Source organism: Carcharhinus amblyrhynchos, chromosome 2 (genome assembly GCF_965287045.1).
Source record: "Carcharhinus amblyrhynchos chromosome 2, sCarAmb.v2.hapA, whole genome shotgun sequence".
NCBI classification, from domain to species: domain Eukaryota; kingdom Metazoa; phylum Chordata; class Chondrichthyes; order Carcharhiniformes; family Carcharhinidae; genus Carcharhinus; species Carcharhinus amblyrhynchos.
The window spans coordinates 5,586,621-5,606,395 of record NC_137325.1 but is presented as its reverse complement, the minus strand read 5'-3'; the positions used below and the strand labels follow the sequence as shown (position 1 = coordinate 5,606,395).

The 19,775-nt window shown below is 47.2% G+C and overlaps 1 protein-coding gene across 1 annotated transcript in view; it reads left to right on the top strand.

Annotated features, from left to right (window-relative positions):
• The first annotated feature begins 450 nt into the window (after positions 1-450).
• Positions 451-19,775, top strand: part of drosha (drosha ribonuclease III) — a 150,519-nt gene continuing 131,194 nt past the window's right edge. Inside the window, exons 1-9 of the mRNA XM_080201532.1 lie at positions 451-497; positions 4,176-5,096; positions 6,330-6,410; positions 9,013-9,259; positions 12,280-12,421; positions 13,142-13,305; positions 16,562-16,642; positions 18,872-18,958; positions 19,063-19,149. Of these exons, the coding sequence (XP_080057658.1) occupies positions 4,183-5,096; positions 6,330-6,410; positions 9,013-9,259; positions 12,280-12,421; positions 13,142-13,305; positions 16,562-16,642; positions 18,872-18,958; positions 19,063-19,149 (1,803 nt within the window). The 5' untranslated portion in view covers positions 451-497; positions 4,176-4,182. The remainder of the gene's footprint in view (positions 498-4,175; positions 5,097-6,329; positions 6,411-9,012; positions 9,260-12,279; positions 12,422-13,141; positions 13,306-16,561; positions 16,643-18,871; positions 18,959-19,062; positions 19,150-19,775) is intronic.

Sequence of the window (19,775 nt, the reverse complement as noted above, 5' to 3'; positions counted from 1 at the left end):
GTCCGATGCCAGCAGTGCACCGGAGTGAACGGTGCAAATGCAAAAAGCGTTCCTGGCTGGTGTTAACATGTTGCATAGGCTTTTAGAAAGCTATGCAGGAGTGGATTTCCTGCAACACTTGCTCTTTAACCCGCAATTAGTGTTGCCTTTTTACTGCTGCATCTGGACAGTTTGCCCCGATCAGCAGATGTTGCAATGCGAGGACATGAGTCAGTATCAGGTGGAGATGAATTTCCACTCCAGATTGCAGCTCAGCGCAATGAGTGTTAAGAAAACATTTATATAACAATGTTTATTAAAACATGCACTGCTGGTTGAGTTTTATGCAAACAGGAATGATGCGGGTTTCCTTCCCTCCCAGTGTGAAATTTACTGTCTGACATTGAGTCTCCGCCCTGTAGCTTTGAAAGACCAATAAGCACAGCCCAGGGAGCTGGGACTTCCGAGATGCTCAGATGCTGCTATGTCTGCTTCCTGTGACTGAAGCACCCTGCACTGTGAGTACTCTGCAATTGCTGAAATGCAACAAGTTATTTTGTAGGAAGAAAAACATTTGCGGCGTTAGGGGTGCAATTATTACCTGCTTCTCCCCATTAGACTGGCGCCAGGCAGCCAAAGACAATAGTGTGTAAGGAATATATAGACTGCTGCAGGGACTAAGGACTGAGGGTTTCAATCACTGGTGGAAAAAAGGGGGGCAGAATTAGGCAGGAAAATGATCAGAAAAAAGGAATATGTTATCAATATTCCCATTATCAGTAAAAACAGATTATCTGGCTACCGTCTCGTTGCTGTTTGTGGGATCTTGCTGTTTACACATTGGCCACTGTTGTTCCTACATTACAACAGTGACTACAGTTCAATAAGAAACACGCATAGGCTGTAAAGGCCTTTGATAAATCATGTGAGCTGCTATATAAATGCAAAAACAGAAAATGCTGGAAAATCTCAGCAGGTCTGACAGCATCTAGATCCCAGATTTGAAACATTGGCTCTATTCTCTCACCACAGGTGCTGAGATTTTCCAGCATTTTCTGTTTTTGTTTTAGGTTCCAACATCCACAGTACTTTACCATTGCTACATAAATGCAATGTTTTGTCTTTTATGTCCCCCACCCCCCCCGCAACTCTGAAGGGTTAGTTCTTTATCGGCTGGGGTGTATCTTGCTGCATTAATACGCTCTAACACTTTTAATGAGTGAACACACTGAGTGTGTGCTGAACCTGGTTTATACGTGACAATGGTCTTAAATCAAAGAGTTGCCTTAAATATTGTAACCTACTTTAGATCGTGCATCCCAGGCCCAGTTCTATTCTGATCACGTTCTGACTGAATGCAGAGTTTACAAGAAAACTCAACCAGGACTAGACAAGATAGATGCAGAGAGGATGTTCCTGTTGGTGGGATAGTCCAGAACCAGGGTCTGAGGATTCGAGGTAGATCATTTAGGACGGAGATGAGGAGACATTTCTTCAACCAAGGAGGGGTGACCCTGTGGAATTCATCACCACAGAAAGTAGTTAATGCCAAAACATTGAATGTATTGAAGAGGTGGCTGGATATAGCACTTGGGGCGAATGGGATCGAAGGTTATGGGGAGAAAGCAGGATTAGGCTGTTTAGTTGGATGGTGAGCCATGATCTTAATGAATGGTGGAGCAGTTTTGAAGAGCCTAATAGCCTCTGCCTGTTCCTATCTTCTATGTTTCTGGATAGACACTTAATGAAATCTTGGTTGTATTTCGGTTATTTTGAGTAATCCCCATGTGGTCTAGCAGGGGAGAGTCAATGGCCAAACAGGTCAACCTCCAAAGCTTACCTGATTGGGCAAACTACCTGCACAGTCTAGGGTAGAGTAAAGCATGGGGGTAGCTGATGAGGTTTAACTGAGGCATCATCTGATACAATTTTTCAAAGCCATCGCAGCCTTTTAGTGAAGATGAAGTGTCGGATCAAGCCCACGATGGGGTGCAGTGCCTCATGTCAGCTTGGATACGGTGGCACAGTGGTTAGCACTGCTGCCTCACAGCGCCAGGGACCCGGGTTCGATTCCCGGCTTGGGTCACTGTCTGTATGGAGTCTGCATGTTCTCCTTGTGTCTGCATGGGTTTCCTCCGGGTGCTCCAATTTCCTCCCTTCTTCTCCAAAGATGTGCGAGTTAGGTGGATTGGTCATGCTAAATTGTCCATTAGTGTCAGGGGAGTTAGCAGGGTAAATACATGGGGTTGACAGGGATAGGGTCTGGGTGGGGTTATTGTTGGTGCAGGCTTGATGGGCTGAATGGCCTCTTTCTGCACAGTTTCACAGATTCTATGATATTGTTTGTCCTTCGGGGACCATGAATTGGATTCATTTTGAATTTGTTTTTCTTTCGGATGAAATAAAAATGTGTTAAAAAGTCAACACGATGCCCAGATTTTTAAACAAGGAATAATAAGTCATGAGAAGATGTCAGACAGAGATCGTGCTCTTTACCTTCTTCTGTATTTGTGTTAATGTTCCCGGTCCTGGCAGGAACATCACAGAGCAGCAAAGAACAAAGTTTGATGTCTGGTTGATGCTGAGCCAGTGAATGAGCCAGGGTGAGTATTGGCCTCAGTGCCCAGACAAACCCGGGGAGGGTGAGGATCACTCATTGTGTAATTATAATCTTATTGAATGGTGGAGCAGGCTAGAGAGGCTGAGTGGCCTCCTCCTGTTCCCTAATTTATATCTTTGGGCCTCGCTCTGTGGAAATCCTGCTGACTATCGCTATCTAGCCCTATACCTGGCTGCTGAACAGTAGGGACAAATCACAGAATCCTTAACCAGACAAGTGGGTGAAGGATATAAATTCTATCGACGCCCCAAATCAAAGAAACGAAAAGAACTTTGGAATGATCGGTTAAATGTGAATTTGTATTCTAAACAGGAAGGTTATCGACACACGAACTGAGGAGAGATATTTCAGTGAAGAAATACTTTTTCCCCATACTCTGTTGTCTCAGAGCTTTTTGTTGATGTTTTGTGTATGACAACTTTGCCATGGATTGTTAAGGGTTGCGTGGAAGGAAAAAGTATCCGCAAGGCAGCACCTGTGGCAGTGCAGCACTCCCTCAGTACTGCACTTGAGTTTCCCGTAAACTCCAATGCAGTACTTTCCGTGCCCGTTGGGCACCGCAGGGGCTGAGGTGCATTATAGACCCCGACGATCACGTTTTGATTTGATGTGTCTTAAGTTTCCTTTTGTACTTTTTGTTTCTGTTCGGGCTGTTCCCCCTCCTTTTGGGGAGCTGCCCCCTTTTTCTTTGTCCTAATGTAATTTGAGTTTGTTTACTTGGTTTGACCCAAAAGACCACCCCCACCACCCCCCGCCCCCAATGCAGTACTGCCTGAGCTGGTGGGTGTGGAATTCCCAGATTGAAGAAGAGCAGGGGAGATCTCCCTGGTGTCCTGGACAATATTTATCTCTCATAAACACAAGAAATACCTGATTTCCTGCTCCTTATCACATACCTGTTTGTGGGAGCTTGCTGTGCACAAATTGGTAGTGGCATTTCCTTCCTTCTTCCTGGTTTGTAAAACACTTTAGTTGTGAAAGATGCTATATAAATGTACATCCTTTCATTCATCCGTAGAATTATTTGCAAGTTTTTTTTATTAATTCATGAAGCATGGACGTTGCTGGCTGGCTGGCCAGTGTTAATTGCCCATCCCTAGTTGTCCCCCAACTGAGTGGCTTGTTAGACCCTTTTGGAGAGCAGTTGAGAATCAACCACATTGCTCCGGCTCTGGAGTCACATGTAGGCCAGACCGGGTAAGGACGGCAGATTTCCTTCCCTAAAGGACATCAGCGAACCAGATGGGTTTTTCCGACAATCAGCAATGATTTCGTGGTCAGCAGTAGATTCTTAATCCCAGATTTTTTTTGTGGAATTTGAATTCCACCATCTGGAGTGGCGGGATTCGAACCGGGGTCCCCAGGACATTAGCTGAGTTGCTGTCCTCAGGCAGTCGGTGCTTTCCCTTAGCTGGTTTATTTGTGTAGAACAGGTCTGGAAGCATGTACGTGCGCAGTTCTGTTTGGACTTGATGTTTTAAATCACTAACCGATTGAAATAAAGTTTATTGATTTTTTTTTAGTGAGGCTTACGTTAACGCTGCAATGAAATTACCGTGACGTTTCTTTCTTTAAGGTGCACCATGTCGTTTCATCCGGGACGGGATGGAGCTACGCATGCCACTGGCCACAACGCTATCCCGAAAGTTGGGGGTGCTCGGGGAAGGGGCGCCCCCGGAAACCGGACGCCTCAGCAGAGCTTTCAGACCGCCGCTTTCCGGCCCGTTCACCCTCAGCAGCCCCCGCCGTTGTTCCCCCACGAGCAGCAGGTTGCTCCCCCCATGCTGCCACCGCCCCGGTTCCCCGGCCCGCAGAACGCAGGTTACGCTCCCCCCAACTTCATGCCTTACCAGCCTCACCTTCCCCAGGCAGCTGAGCTGGACGCCCGGCAGGGCGGGGTGCAGCAATGCCCTGTCCGTCCGCGGGCTCCGTTCCCCGCCCCCCCGGTGCGCCCGGGCTTCCCTGGCTTGCCGTGCTTTGCCCAAGTGCCCCCCGTGCCCGATGCGGTAACCGCCCTCCCGGGGACTCCCGACAGGCCAGCTGGATTCCACCACGTGATGCCGTCAGCGCTGCCCCCGCCGCTGATGCCCCCCCAGCAGATAAGTTACCAGCCCCCGTACTCGATGGGCTACTCGCAGCCCTACCCACCCCAGCACTTCAACAGCGGCTATCAGCCCAGCCCGGGGGGCTACCAGCCGGGCTCTGCTTCCTCCGGCTATCAGCAGAACTCTGGCTCCCACCAGCCCGAGCACTTCCGGGACAAGCAGCGCTACCCGCCGGAGAAATCCCCCGGAGCCCGGCGCTCGGCCGAGCGGGACCACCGCCCCAAGGAGCGCGGCTACCGGAGCCACAGCCAGCGTCACAGGGTGGAGTCCCGGGCGGAGCGGCGGGACAGGGGCAGGAGTCCGGAACGGAGGAGGTCGGAGAGCTGTCGACACAGGAGCAGTCACGATCGCGGGAGATCGCCAGCCCGACACCGGACCCGCGACCATAGCAGGCAAGGACTGGAAAAGCGTAACAACGATATCAGAAACTTGTTGAAGTTTATTGATTAGATACGAGTAAGGCTAACGTTAACACTGCAATGAAGTTACCGTGAAATTCCCCTTGCTGTCCCACAGCCCGGCACCTGTTTGGGTCAATGCCCCCTAACCAGCACACGTCTTTCGGGCTGCGGGAGGAAACTGGAACACCCGGAGGAAACCCATGCAGACACGGGGAGAATGTGCAAACTCCGCACGGACAGTGACCCAAGCCGGGAATCGAACCCGGGTCCCTGGCGCTGTGAAGCAGCTGTGCTAGCCACTGTGCCACCGTGCTGCCTGTGTGGCATGTACATCACTTTCTCTGAGTCAGTGAGTGTTCGGGACCAGAGCAGAAACCCAATGTATGTTATGAAGCTCGACTGGATCCCAACAAGTGTTCTATTAGTGTGACGGTGAGGTCTTTCACTCCAGGTGTGATTCTATTGACACACGAGGAAACTTTTATCAAATCAAACTTTGTTTAACAATACAGTTTAACTATAACAAATGAATTATTTTAGCTTTTACCAATTGCGGTACTTGAACACGATAAGATACAATTCGTAACTGTTAACCTATCTCTCTTAGTTCCAATTTAAGCAATACTCAGCACAGATCTGTGACTCACAGAATCCCTACAGTGCAGAAGGAGGCCATTTGGTCCATCAAGACCACTCCGACTCTCTGACAGAGCATCTCGCTCAGGCACAATCCGTCCCCAGAACCCCTCACTAACTCTCCTAACCCATACATCTTGGGATGCTAAAGGGGCAATTTAGCATGACCAATCCACCTAACCTGCACACCTTTGGACTGCGGGAGGAAACCGGAGGAAACCCACACAGACATGGGGAGAAACTCCACGCAGACAGTCCCCCAAGGCTGGAATTGAACGCACACAAACTCCACACGGACAGTGACCCAAGCTGGGAATCGAACCCGGGTCCCTGGCACTGTGAGACAGCAGTGCTAACCACCCTGCCTCAGGGTGATTGAAGTTGAGGCGTCTGTACTTGTCTCAGCCACACACAGACTTTTAATTACCTCAGCTTGCAGATTTGCCAGGTTAGCGAAGCTCTGACTCTGATTCTTGAATCTGTTTTCCTTTTCTCCGTAGCATGTTGCATTTGAAGGGGTGGACACCTTCACAATATTGACCCCATGTTAACTCTGAAATGCACACAGTTTTTTTGTTCACTTTTCAGAGACAGACATAGACACCGCGACAGTTACCGATCCCCATCGTATGAAAGGCAGCACAGACGAGAGTGGAAAAGGACACATAGGTGAGATTTACTGGTTCCTTCTTTTCCATTCCTTCACTCGCTGAAGTCGCTGAGTTGAGTTTGGAATGTGTTTTGTCGTTGCAAACCTGTCTTGGTCAAAGCTCCCACTTCCCATCGAGATTAGCGAGGTCTGTCAGAGACTGCAGTTGGGTCGATAGTTTGTGGCCTGTTACTGTGTGAGCGCAGAGAGACCCCAGGATGTGGACGGAGGTAAGAATGCTGGAATTGCTGCTGAATCCCTACACTAGGGCTTAAGTCATTGCAACACGTGAGACTATTCAGCCCATCGAGTCTGTACTGGCTATCTCATACAATCATAGAATTCCTACTGTACAGATGGAGGCCATTCAGCCCATCAAATCTGTCCTGGCTATCTCATAGAATCCTTACAGTACAGAAGGCCATTCAGCCCATTAAATCCATACCGACTATCTCATATAATCCCGACAATGCAGAGGAATGACATTCAGCCCATCAAGTCTGCACCGACCACGTTCACACCCAAGTCCTAACCCCACGTATTTACTCTGCTAATCCCCCGACACTATGGGGCAACTTCCCATGGCCAATTGACTTAATTGCTCACCATTGGACAGTAGAGCAATCTGTAGAGCAATTCAATCCATTCCATTCCTCGCCCCCCCCACCCCCCATTCTACCCCTAGGCCCTACAAGTTTACTCCTTTCAGCTACCCATCCAATTTTATTTGGAAATCATTGATTGCTTTCAGTACCTTCACGGACTCCGGGTTCCAGGCCATTCCCTCTCGCTGTGTACAGAAAAAATTATTTTGTCCAAAACCTTAAACCTGTGTTTCTAACTTGTGGACAACCAGCTGTATATAACTTCCTATTCGTTATTTACCACAGGGCGGCACGTTGGCATGGTGGTTAGCACTGCTGCCTCACAGCGCCAGGTACCCAGGTTCTCTTACCCAGAACCTTAAATCTGTGTCCCCTTGTCCTTAACCCATCAATGAGTGGAAACTACTTTTCTGTTTCCACCTTGTCTAAACCAGAGGGAAAAGTTTCTTGCCCCCGTTAACATTTTATACACCTCAATTGGATCATCCTTCAAGCTCCCATACATAATGCAATACAAGCCTCATTTACACAACCTGCGCTCGTAATCTAACTCTCAAAAGGAAAGTTAAAGTTTATTTATCAGCTTTTTACCATTTATATAGATGATCTGGAGGAGGGAACCGAGTGTAGGGTGTTGAAATTTGCTGATGACACCAAGATTGGGGGAACGGCAAATTGTGCGGAGGGTGTGGAGAGTCTGCAGAAGGATCTAGATAGGCTGGGCGAATGGGCCAGGAAATGGCAAATGGAATTTAATGTTGGCAAGTGTGAGGTGGTCCACTTTGGTAGGAAGAATAGTAGGAAGGACTATTACTTACGGGGCGAAAAACTGCAGCAGGCGACGGTGCAGAGGGACCTCGGGGTCCTTGTGCATGAGTCGCAAAAACCCAGCTTGCAGGTGCAGCAGGTGGTCAGGAAGGCGAATGGGATGCTGGCCTTCATAGCGAGGGGGATTGAATATAAAAGCAGGGAGGTCTTGCTGCAGCTGTATAGGGCATTGGTGAGGCCGCAGCTGGAGTACTGTGTGCAGTTTTGGGCGCCGCACCTGCGCAAAGATATTTTGGCCTTGGAGGGAGTGCAGAGGAGGTTTACTAGGCTGATACCGGAGTTGAGGGGATTGAGCTATGAGGAGAGGCTGAATAAACTGGGCTTGTACTCGTTAGAGTTTAGAAGAATGAGGGGAGATCTCATTGAGACGTATAAGATGATGAATGGGATGGATAGGATAGAGGTGGAGAGACTCTTCCCGCTTAAAAAAGACAGTAGGACTAGGGGGCACAGCCTCAAGATAAAGGGGGGGCAGTTAAGAACGGAGTTGAGGAGGAACTTCTTCACTCAAAGGGTGGTGAATCTCTGGGATTCTCTGCCCGTTGAAGTGGTGGAGGCTGCCTCGCTAAATATTTTTAAGACGCGGGTTGATGGGTTTTTGATAAGAGAGGGGATTAAGGGTTATGGGGAGAGGGCGGGAAAGTGGAACTGAGCAGCGACAGATCAGCCATGATCTTATTGAATGGCGGGGCAGGCTCGAAGGGCTAGATGGCCTACTCCTGCTCCTATTTCTTATGTTCTTATGTTATTAGTGTCACATAAGGCTCACTTTATCATCGCAGTGAAGTTACTGTGACAATCCTATAGCCACCACACTCCAGTTTGGGTACACTGAGGAAGAATTTAGCGCGGCCAATGCACCTAACCAGCACGTCTTTTGGACTGTACGAGGGAACTGGAGCACCCGGAGGAAACTGACGCAGACACGGAGGGAATACACAAACTCCACACAGACAGTGACTCAAGCTGGGAATTGAACCCAGGTCCCTGGCGCGGTGAGGCAGCAGTGCTAACCACTACGCCACTGGGGATTGCTCCAACAAACTCTTGTCGTTGTGTTTGAAAATCGCTTTTATTCCCCTTGCTTCAATTCGGAGTACGACAGACGTTTGGTTGGTAAAGGGCAGGTTTTTATTCCTTCGCAAATGCCCGGTCGTGTGTGGAATCTTTCTGTGCTTTTTCCCCAAAGCCGGTCGAGCAGCAGAGAGCGGAAGCGCCCCCGCTGGGAAGAGGAGAGGGATCGAAGGTCAGCGGGTCACAGTTCAAGTAAGGAGAAATCCCACTCTGCTACTCGGAGCAAAGAGGTGGAAGAGAGCTCCGTCACGGAAAAGATCGAGGAGGAGAAAGAGGAGGAAGAGTTGCTAAATACAAAGCCCGTGTGGATTCGCTGCACTCACTCTGAGAATTACTATTCCAGTGATCCCATGGATCAGGTGGTAAGGACAACTTGGTCTTGTTCCAAACAGTGTCACAGGATTACAGAAACAGGCCATTCGGTCCATCCAGTCCCTGGTGTTGTTTATGCTCCACATGGGGCTCACCCCAGGAAATGCTGGATGGAGCTTCAGATCTGGTTCATGTGTGTAGAGAGAGGGAAAGGTCAGTGGATTAAAACATTGACCCTGTTTTTCTTTGCACAGGTGCAGCCCCCTCCCCACCCACCAGCATTTTACCATAACCTTTTGAATCTTGTTCAGGAAACAAAGCCCAGTTCTTCATTTACATGAATGATCTTATTAATCTGTGTACCTCTATCACTGGGCAGCCCCTGCACTCTGTTATGACTCTTCAGGAGAGGTCTAATTGTTCCTTTCAAAATGGACAGAGCACGTAAGGGACAGCTTGTTTGTCTGGATTTATTGGTCGACGTCTGCTCTTGCGGAAGGAAAGCTGTTTAGAGCAGTGTTCCGCAGGGTTCAGTGTAGGGTCCCCAGGCTGTTTGTTTTATATATTAACCATTTGGATTGAACATGGTGGGGCACGACTGAGAAATTTACAGACGGCACACAAATTGGCCGTGTAGAGGATGGCTGTAAGCTCCAAAATGGAGGAGTGGGCAGGAAAGTGGTGGGCGGAGGTCAACTCTGGTAAGAGTGAGGTAACGTGTTTAGAAAGGTCAAACAGTAAAAGGAAATAAACGGGAATATACTGAGACGGGTAGATAAAGTGAGGAATCTTGGTCCCTATAGGTAGCAGTACAGGTAGATAAGGTTGTAAAAAAAGGGGTTTGGAATACTCTCCTTCATTAGCAGAGGTGTAGAATACAAAAGTAGGGATATAATGATGGAACTGTCTAAGACACTGGTGAGGCCACAACTGGAGTGTTGTGTGCAGTTCTGGTCACCACATTATAGGAAGGATGTAATTGCTCTGGAGAGGGTGCTGAGGAGATAAACGGGAATATTGCCAAGGCTGCAGAATTGTAGCTATGAGGAAAGGCTGGAGAGATTGGGGTTATTTTCCTTGGAATAGAGAAGGCTGAGGGAATGACATGATTGAGGTCAAATCATAAAGGTTTACAGCATGGGAACAGGCCCTTCAGCCCAACTTGTCCTTGCCGCTCACTTTTAATCACTAAGCTAGTCCCAATTGCCCGCATTTGGCCCATATCCCTCTGTACCCATCTCAGCCATGTGACTGTCTAAATGCTTTTAGACAAAATTGTACCCACCTCTGCTACTGCCTCTGGCAGCTCATTCCAGACACTCACCACCCTCTGCGTGAAAAAATCGCCTCTTTGAACCCTGTTGTATCTCTCCCCTCTCGCCTTAAACCTATGCCCTCTAGTTTTAGACTCCCTTACCTTCAGGAAAAGATATTGACTATCTAGCTGATCTATGCCCCTCATTATTTTATAATCCTCTACAAGATCACTCCTAAGCCTCCTACGCTCCTGGTGGAAAAAAAAATCCCAGTCTATCCAGCCTCTCCTTATAACTCAAACCATCAAGCCCCGGTAGCATCCTAGTAAATCTTTTCTGCACTCTTTCTAGCTTAATAACATCCTTTCCATAACTGGGTGATCAGAACTGTACACAGTATTTCAAATGTGGCCCTACCAATGGCTTGTACAACTTCAATAAGACGTCCCAACTCCTGTATTCAATGTTCTGAAGTGAAGAGAATTGTAAGCGGTAGGGAGAGACTGTGGACAGGAGGAACCTCTTTCCCTTGGCAGAGAATTCAAAAACCAGGGGTTATAGATTCTAGATAAGCAGCAGAAGGGTTAGCGGGGAGATGAAGAGATGGTGGGTGCCTGGAATTCGCTACCTGAGGTGGTGGCGGAGGCAGAGAGCCCAAACCCATTTAAAAAGTACCTGGATCTGCACCTTAAGCTGCAGGGCTTTGGGCCAGGTGCAGGAAAATGGGATTAGAAAGGACACCTGGGTGTCTTTTGGTCGGCATTGGCAAGGTGGGCCAGTTGGCCCCCTTATGAGCTGTAATGTTTTGATGGTGACGTCTGCTTTTGTTTTACTTTGCCTACCATGAGTGTAAGTTTCCGAACAGTTATTTTCTCTTGCAATTTTTAAATGTCCCAACACGTAGCCTTCATAAAGTCTCATTTCTTCTTCCGTGCAACCCCTCCCCCTCCTGGTTTATCTATTCTTAATTTTTCCAATGTTGTTCATTCTCTCAGTGACTTCATTCCTTGTTCTTGGACTTCCTGGAGTGCATTAATGTACAGATTCCATCCGTTCCCCAAGAGTTCCACTGTACGATATTTCTTTCTACTTTCATGGCATGGGAGTGTTTCTGGACAAGGTCAGCGTTTATTGCCTATCCCTAATTGCCTTTAAACTGAGAGGCTGGCTTGGCCATTTCAGAGGGCATTAAAGAGTGAACCACATTACTGTGGGTCTGGCCAGACCGGGTAAGGACGGCAGATTTCCTTCCCTGAAAGGACATCAGCGAACCAGATCAGTTTTTTTTTAACAAGTCAATGGTCACCATGACTTAGACAATCTTTATATTCCAGATTTTTTTATTAATTGAATTTAAATTCCACCAGCTGCCATGGTAGGATTTGAACCCATGTCCCCTGGGCATTTGCCTGGGCCTGTGGATTACTAGTCCAGTGATATTGCCACGATGCCACCGTGTTCCACTCTGAGTGTGGGCTTGTGATCCTGGCAGGACTGTGTGAGGGTGGAAGGAGCTGGGAATAAAAAGGGGAACTGTACAATGCCAAATTGCTCTTTGTAGAAGCTGTAATCAGAAATTATAATTTCTCTCAGAACCATAGAACCCTATAGAAAGAGGCCATGCGGCCCATCAAGTCTGTACCGACTCTGGTGCATTTCTCTGATCTTCTGTTGCGGACTTTGCTAATAAAGTAACGCCTCTTTCAATGTTCCTGAATTCGAAGATAAATCTCAACCTGAAAGTGCCCTCCTTGTTGCTCTGAAAGAGAAACCTTTCTAAACGCACGTCCCAACACTGACTCTGAAATTTTCAGGGCGACTCTACAGCTGTTGGAACGAGTAAACTGCGCCAGCTTTATGCAAAGTTTGACGAGGAGCTTGGGCAGAGACAGGCAAAGGCCAAAGCTGCCAGACCACCATGGGAGCCCCCAAAAACCAAACTGGATGAAGAACCAGGTATGAAACATTTTCATATATATCTTCAGAGCGAAGCAATCTCCTGATGAACCAGTAAGCTTATCAGGTAAATCTAATACTCAGCAAGTTGAAGGGCTGGCTTGTTTTGAACAGTCTGGGATGGGTATCCTTCACAGCCTGCTTGCTGGAATCACAGGTGATAATGAGTTTTAGCCTTTCTTTATATTCATTCGTGAGATGTGGGCGTTGCTGATTAGCCAGTATTTATTGCCCATCCCTAGTTGCCCGAGGACAGTTGAGAGTCAACCACATTGCTGTGGCTCTGGAGTCACATATAGACCAGACCAGGTAAGGATGGCAGATTTCCTTCCCTGAAGGGCGTTAGTGAACCAAATGGGTTTTTCTGATAATCAGCAATGGATTCATGGTCATCAGTAGATTCTTAATTACAGATATTTTTTATTGAATTCAAATTCCACCATATTGCCATGGCGGGATTCGAACCCGGGTCCCCAGAACATTAGCTGAGTTTCTGGATTAATAATCTGGTGATAATACCAGTAGACCGTCACTTCCCCATCTTTTATTTGTCCTGTTGGGCGAAAGACACAAAGCTTGTGCTCTCTATTCAGCAAGATTGCCAATTAGTTGGAGCTTCTGGATGGCCATGGACCCAGAGCATTTGAAAGAGTCGATATTTCTTCATTGCCCTATTGATTGGGGATTTAATTGCGGCCAATATTTGGGTGTTCTGCTCAGATGCCAGCTCCAGTGACTCGGGCTGTGACTCGGACGATAACAGCAGTGGGAGCAGCACCTGCAGCTCAGATTCCGAGATTATAGACGTCATCGAAGAAATCAAGCGTAAGAAGGCACATCCTGATCGACTGCACGAGGAGTTATGGTACAATGATCCAGGCCAGGTATGTCAGCCCTCTCTCGCACAGGGCAGCCTTTCTGGCAGGAACTTTCTTTGTCAACAGGAATGTTTTATTGATAAGCACTTGCAGGAAAAAATAAGTAGTTCTCCTAAATTGTCAATGTATTGACTCGATCGATTTTACTGTTTCTCTAATCCAGTTAGATTCCTTCTCTGTAATTTCCCTCCCTATATAATCTGTAATAGAATAATTATTCCGGGTAATCTCGATCTAACAAGAGAATTATTTACTTTTAAGAGAAAAGGTGCTCACACATTGATCAAAAATTTGTTGCAATGATTGGCTAGCACCCAGGGAGGGATATTAAGTTTAAAGTTTATTTATTAGTCACAAGTAAGGCTTACATTAACACTGCAATGAAGTTACTATGAAATTCCCCTAGTGGCCACAGTCCAGTGTCTGTTTGGGTCAATTCACCAGAATGTGAGAGGAAGCTGGAGCACCTGGAGGAAACCCACACAGACATGGGGAGAATGTGCAAACTCCGCACAGATAGTGACCCCAACCGGGAATTGAACCCGGGTCCCTGGCGCTGCGAAGCAGCAGTGCTAACCACTGTGCTACCGTGCTGCACATTAGGCTGACCTCCCCTGCAACCTCCTCCTCGAGACAAATTCGCGATGGAGCCAATCCGCTTTTCAGCGGCCTGCCACCCAGCCAGAACGCACTGTAGATGGTGAAAAAGGGTGAATGTGGGATCTCCACCCCCTCACTGGCCCAACTGACCCATGATTGTTTCTTCACATGCGGCACCCATTTGGACCTCTCCCTGCCTGCTTGCATATCATGGGGGTGAGTTCGGTGGTGGGGAGGGGGAGGCAGGAAGGTGGGTGGAATGGGCGCCCATCAAAGGCTTTGACAAGCTCCCATGTGGCAAACTGGTCAGTAAATAACAGAGTCCAGGAGAAGATTAGATTAAAATTGGTTCTGCAACAGGAAGCAAAGCATTTTGGTTGCTGGGTATTTTAATGACCTGAAGACTGTTTCCAATGAGGTTGGGCAGGGCTTCCTTTTGTGCTATATTCTAGTGATTTCAATTCCGTATAGGGGACATGGTTAGGAAGTTTGCAGCTACTTCAGAAATTGGCCATGAGGTTGATAGTGAGGAGGAAAGCTGTAGAGTGTAGGCAGATATTGATGGACTGGGCAGATAAGTGGCAGATGCAGTTTAATCTTGAGAAGTGTGTGGCAGTGCATTTGGGGAGGACCAACAAGGCAAAGGAAAGACAATGACTGGTTAGGATAGTGAGAAACGCAGAGGGGCCTTTGTGTATGTGTTTACAGATCCCGAAAGCAACAGGATTGAGAGATCAGATGGTTAAGAAGGCAAAAGGGAACAGTCACGTCTCACCGTTCACGGGGGGGGCTAAGTTCCTGGGAAATTTCAAACATTGAAAGTACTTTATAATGGGAGTGAATTCAGTATGTTCCAGCTGTCCCAAAATTTGGATGTTAATCAGGTTTTTTTCTCTCTCACTGAGAGGTTTGCCACTCTCACTGGAGGCACCAGCTGAACCATAGAATCTTACAGTGCGGAAGGAGGCCATTCTGCCCATCAAGTCTGCACCGACTGCTATCCCGCCCAGGCCCTATCCCTATAACTCCATGCATTTAGCCTGGCTGGTTGCCCCTGGCAATAAGGGGCAATTTAGCATGGCCAATCCACTTAACTTGCACATCTGTGGGCTGTGGGAGGAAACTGGAGCGCCCGAAGGAAACCCACGCAGACACAGGGAGAACGTGCAAACTCCTACCTCTGGTCCTGTCTCTGACCCCAGCTCCCCCCTCCTCCTTTCTCATTTTTTTTTTGTTTGCTTTATCACAATAAAACACCAGGAGCAAACAGCACAGTCCAAACTCTGAGCTGATTCCTTTCACTCCACTGTTCCAGGGATGAGAAAGTGGGCATCGCTCTCTCTCTGTCTCCCCCTCGCTGTGCTCTTTGGACGAGACTGAGAAGCTGCCATTACGAAAGACAGATCTGAGCATGAGCCGAGAGCAACCAAAAAGACAGGTTGTAACAGCAAGGAGAACCGTGCACTGTTTAAGTAGTCTTCAAATTTAAAAACATCTCTCTGTAAAAGGTGTGCACATACACTGCAAACCCACATTTCTTTCTTCTCTCAGCCTCCCCCCCCCACCCCCACAAACACACATACATATACACACACACACATCTGGCTTGTTACAAGATCTAGTTGTTATTCCCTTTTAATCATGGCAGGGTGAAGTTTTGGGTCTGTAATGGGCGATCACGTATGCAAGGAATTTTGCGTGGATAAACAAAATCATGAAATATGAAGTTCAAAGAAGCCCCTTCCTAGAATATCAGCGGGGGAAAGTTATGTCAGAACTGTACAAAGCACCGATTGGGCATAAGCTGGATTATTGGCTGCATTCCCTGCCTTACAGAAAGGATCTGAATTATGTTAATGAATTAGATAGCAAGTTATAGGGCATTGGTGAGGCCGCAGCTGGAGTACTGTGTGCAGTTTTGGGCGCCGCACCTGCGCAAGGATATTTTGGCTCTGGAGGGAGTGCAGAGGAGGTTTACTAGGCTGATACCGGAGTTGAGGGGATTGAGCTATGAGGAGAGGCTGAATAAACTAGGCTTGTACTCGTTAGAGTTTAGAAGAATGAGGGGAGATCTCATTGAGACGTATAAGATGATGAATGGGATGGATAGGATAGAGGTGGAGAGACTCTTCCCGCTCAAAAAAGACAGTAGGACTAGGGGGCACAGCCTCAAGATAAAGGGGAGGCGGTTTAGAACGGAGTTGAGGAGGAACTTCTTCACTCAAAGGGTGGTGAATCTCTGGAATTCTCTGCCCGTTGAAGTGGTGGAGGCTGCCTCGCTAAATATTTTTAAGAAGCGGGTTGATGGGTTCTTGATAAGAGAGGGGATTAAGGGTTATGGGGAGAGGGCGGGAAAGTGGAACTGAGCCACAACAGATCAGCCATGATCTTATTGAATGGCGGGGCAGGCTCGAAGGGCTGGATGGCCTACTCCTGCTCCTATTTCTTATGTTCTTATGTTCTTAAGTTCAAAACCTTTTTGTGTTGGCTTCCTCACGCAGCACACTTTGTCAGTACTTACTAATTCTATATTCAATAAATCAGTGCCATTGGTGAATGAGGTAAATAAATACACTGGCCACTACTGCTAATTGGGCGCGACGTTCCTCGCTATTTCAAAAATTGTTTCCTCAGCATTTAAATTTTAATCTCTACCTTCCAGATGAATGATGGCCCATTGTGTAAATGTAGCGCCAAGGCAAAACGAACTGGGATCAGACACAGCATATACCCTGGTGAAGAGGTAAGAATGTTTGATTGAGGCGAATTTTCCATGTTTCTATCAGAGCGATCTTCATCTGCAAGTTTTTCTGGAAGATCTGTGAGAACATCGTTTTCATCCCTCTCTGTGAAGCCAGACTGTTCACAACATTGGTGTTGTGTTTGAGCTCCCACGATGAGCTATTGACTACATATCTGCTCCATTACCAAAACTGCCTACTTCAACCTCTGTAACACTGCCTGACTCCAATCCTGTCTCTGCTCACCTGCAATTGAGATCCCTAACCTCGTCTTTGTTATGCCACAACTTCGCTATCCCAGTGCATTCCTTGCTAGTCTCGCACACTCCTCCCTCCATACAGTTGCCTTCTTCCAAAGTTCTGTTGACCATCACACTTGGTGCCAATAACTTATCACCATTTGGCTCACTGGCCTACACAGGCTCTTAGTCTCACAACAACTCAGCATTAAAGTCCTCACTCTTGTTTTCAGCTCCCCCCTGTGAACTTGCCCCTCCCGATCTCTGTATTCTCCTTCAGGCCCAAGAGCTCCCGAGATATCTGTGCTGCTCCAATTTGGGACTCTTGAGCGTTACCGATGTAAATCGCTCCACCATTGGTGGCCATGCTATTAGCTGCCTCAGCCCCAGGCTTCGGAATTTTGTTCCTGATCCTTCCCAACAATCTTGCCTCCTTTAGGAGGCTCCTCAGAACCTCCCTCATCGTCCTTGGAGCTCCTTCTGTGCCTCACTGTCAGAATTCTGATCGATAATCCATTTGCTGAACGCTATATTAATGGAAGGCTTTTTTTAATCCTTAGCAAAAAAAGGGCAGGTGATGGCGTTGTGGTCTTAGTGCTGTTAATCCAGCAATTCAGCTAATGTTCTGGGGATCTGGGTTCGAATCCAGCCACGGCAGATGGTGGAATTTGAATCCAACGTGGGAAAAAAGTCTGAAATTAAGAATCTGCTGATGACAGTGAAACCATTGTTGGAAAAACCCAACTGGTTCCCTAATGTCCTGTAGGGAAGGAAATCTACAGTCCTCACCCTGTCTCACTTACACCTGACTCCAGAGCCACAGCAATGTGGTTGACTCACAACTGCCCTGTGAAATGGCCTAGCAAACCGCTCAGTTCAAGGGTGACTAGAGATGGGCAATAAACGCTGACCCAGCCAGCAACTCCCATGTCCCACAAATGAATAAAAGAAAAGCAAATTTTATAAGTTACCTCCGGCTTCTGTTTGCTGATAATAAGAGTCCTGAGATACGCACCACAATTTTCTGATGCTCTGTTGAAAAGTTAAAGTCCGTTCCTGTGTGAATAAAGCTCTCACTGCAAAGCCACGGCCGTGCCTGGGTACATTCTCCTCTTTAAAATCATGAAATAAATCTTTTTTTTTTGGCGTGAAGTTATTTATTTTCCTCCCATGCTGTGCAACATTCCTCGTGAGACAGCTCGATGCGTGTCCTGCAACAATCACCATCACTAACACTGATTATCTTCTCATCGTCGAAGAGTTTTTGGGATCCAGAACGGTGGTGGAAGCTAATTCTGTAATTCATTTCAACAAGTTTCGGCAGAGCGTTATAACAAGACGGGATGTAGCACTAAACACAACCGCCCTTCAAAGAGCTGGCGTAGACATGGTCATAGAATTCCTACAGTGCAGAAAGAGGCCCTTCGCCCTATCGAATCTGCACCAACTCTCTGACGGGCATCTTACCCAGACCTTATCCCCGTAATCCCAAGTATTTACCATGCTAATCCCCCAACCTATACATTATGGGACACTAAGAGGCAATTTAGCATGGCTAATCCACCTAATCTACACATCCTGTAGGAGGAAGCCGGAGCACCCGGAGGAGACCCATGCAGACGTGGGGAGAAAGTGCAAACTCCACACAAACAGTGACCCAAGGCTGGGATTGAACCTGGGTCCCTGGCACTGTGAGGCAGCAGTGCTTGCCACTGTGCCAGCCCAATGTCTTGGGTGGAGCCATTTGAATCTGAGAAGTTTGGCATTGCCGCAGTGTTCAGTTTGTGGTTTCTCAGTTGGTGGATGCATCATTAGTGTTAAAGAATTTTTGATCTGTGCTTTATCTGATTGAATCTGCTTGATAACGAGGGCCCAGTAGTGACTGTTCTCGTTAGTGGATCTTTAATGGCCGGTAGGTTTTTTGGTACCTTGCTGTTCTGACAGTGTTAGGAAGCTGCGCATAATAACATCTTCCAAAATGCTTTGTTCTAGGCAAATGAGGCTTGTCGACCAATCACGAATAATGCAGGGAAATTATTCCACTATAGGATTACTGTTTCGCCACCTACTAACTTTTTGGTAAGTGCTGTGTTACCAGCGATGGAAAAATGAAGTATAAATCTTTATGTTACGTCTTGTGATGAATTTCTCCTTAATCTCTATGATGCTACATTTTTCTTTAGACTGACAGACCAACTGTGATCGAGTATGATGACCATGAATATATCTTTGAAGGGTTTTCTCTCTTTTCTCACACGCCGCTTAATAATGTGAGTACCAAAACCAGAATTTATCAGACAGATGTTGTATGTATTGGGTGCATTCACATCTAATAAGAGGGGACACGGGTACAGGAGTGGGCTGCTGGCCATCCACTTTTTTTATGCCTTTTTCCCACACTTGTATCCTACCAAAAACGTTACTGATACTTTGACTTTTTGAATAATATATAAGCCCTTAAACTGGAGTCAATCTGGTGCAACAAAAACAGAAAATGCTGGAAAATCTCCGATAGCATCTGTGGTGAGAGAATAGAGCCAACATTTCAAGTCTGGATGACCCTCAGTCAGAACTGAAGACAAAGAAAATAGGAGGAGATTGTCCAAAGACTTACAACCCTCTGACTGAACAAATTCCTCCTCATCTTAGACTTAAAAGGCCAGTGCCTTATTCTGGGATTGTGTCTGCTGGTTCTAGACATAGCAGCCGGGGTTGGGGGGGGAATATCTGATCTAGAATCCTGATAGCGCAGAAGGAGGTCATTGGGCCCATTGAGTCTGCACTGACCACAATCCCAACTAAACCCTATGTCTATAACCACATGCATTTACCCTAGTTAGTTCCCTTGACACTAAGGGGCAATTTGACATGGCCAATACACCTAACCCACACATCT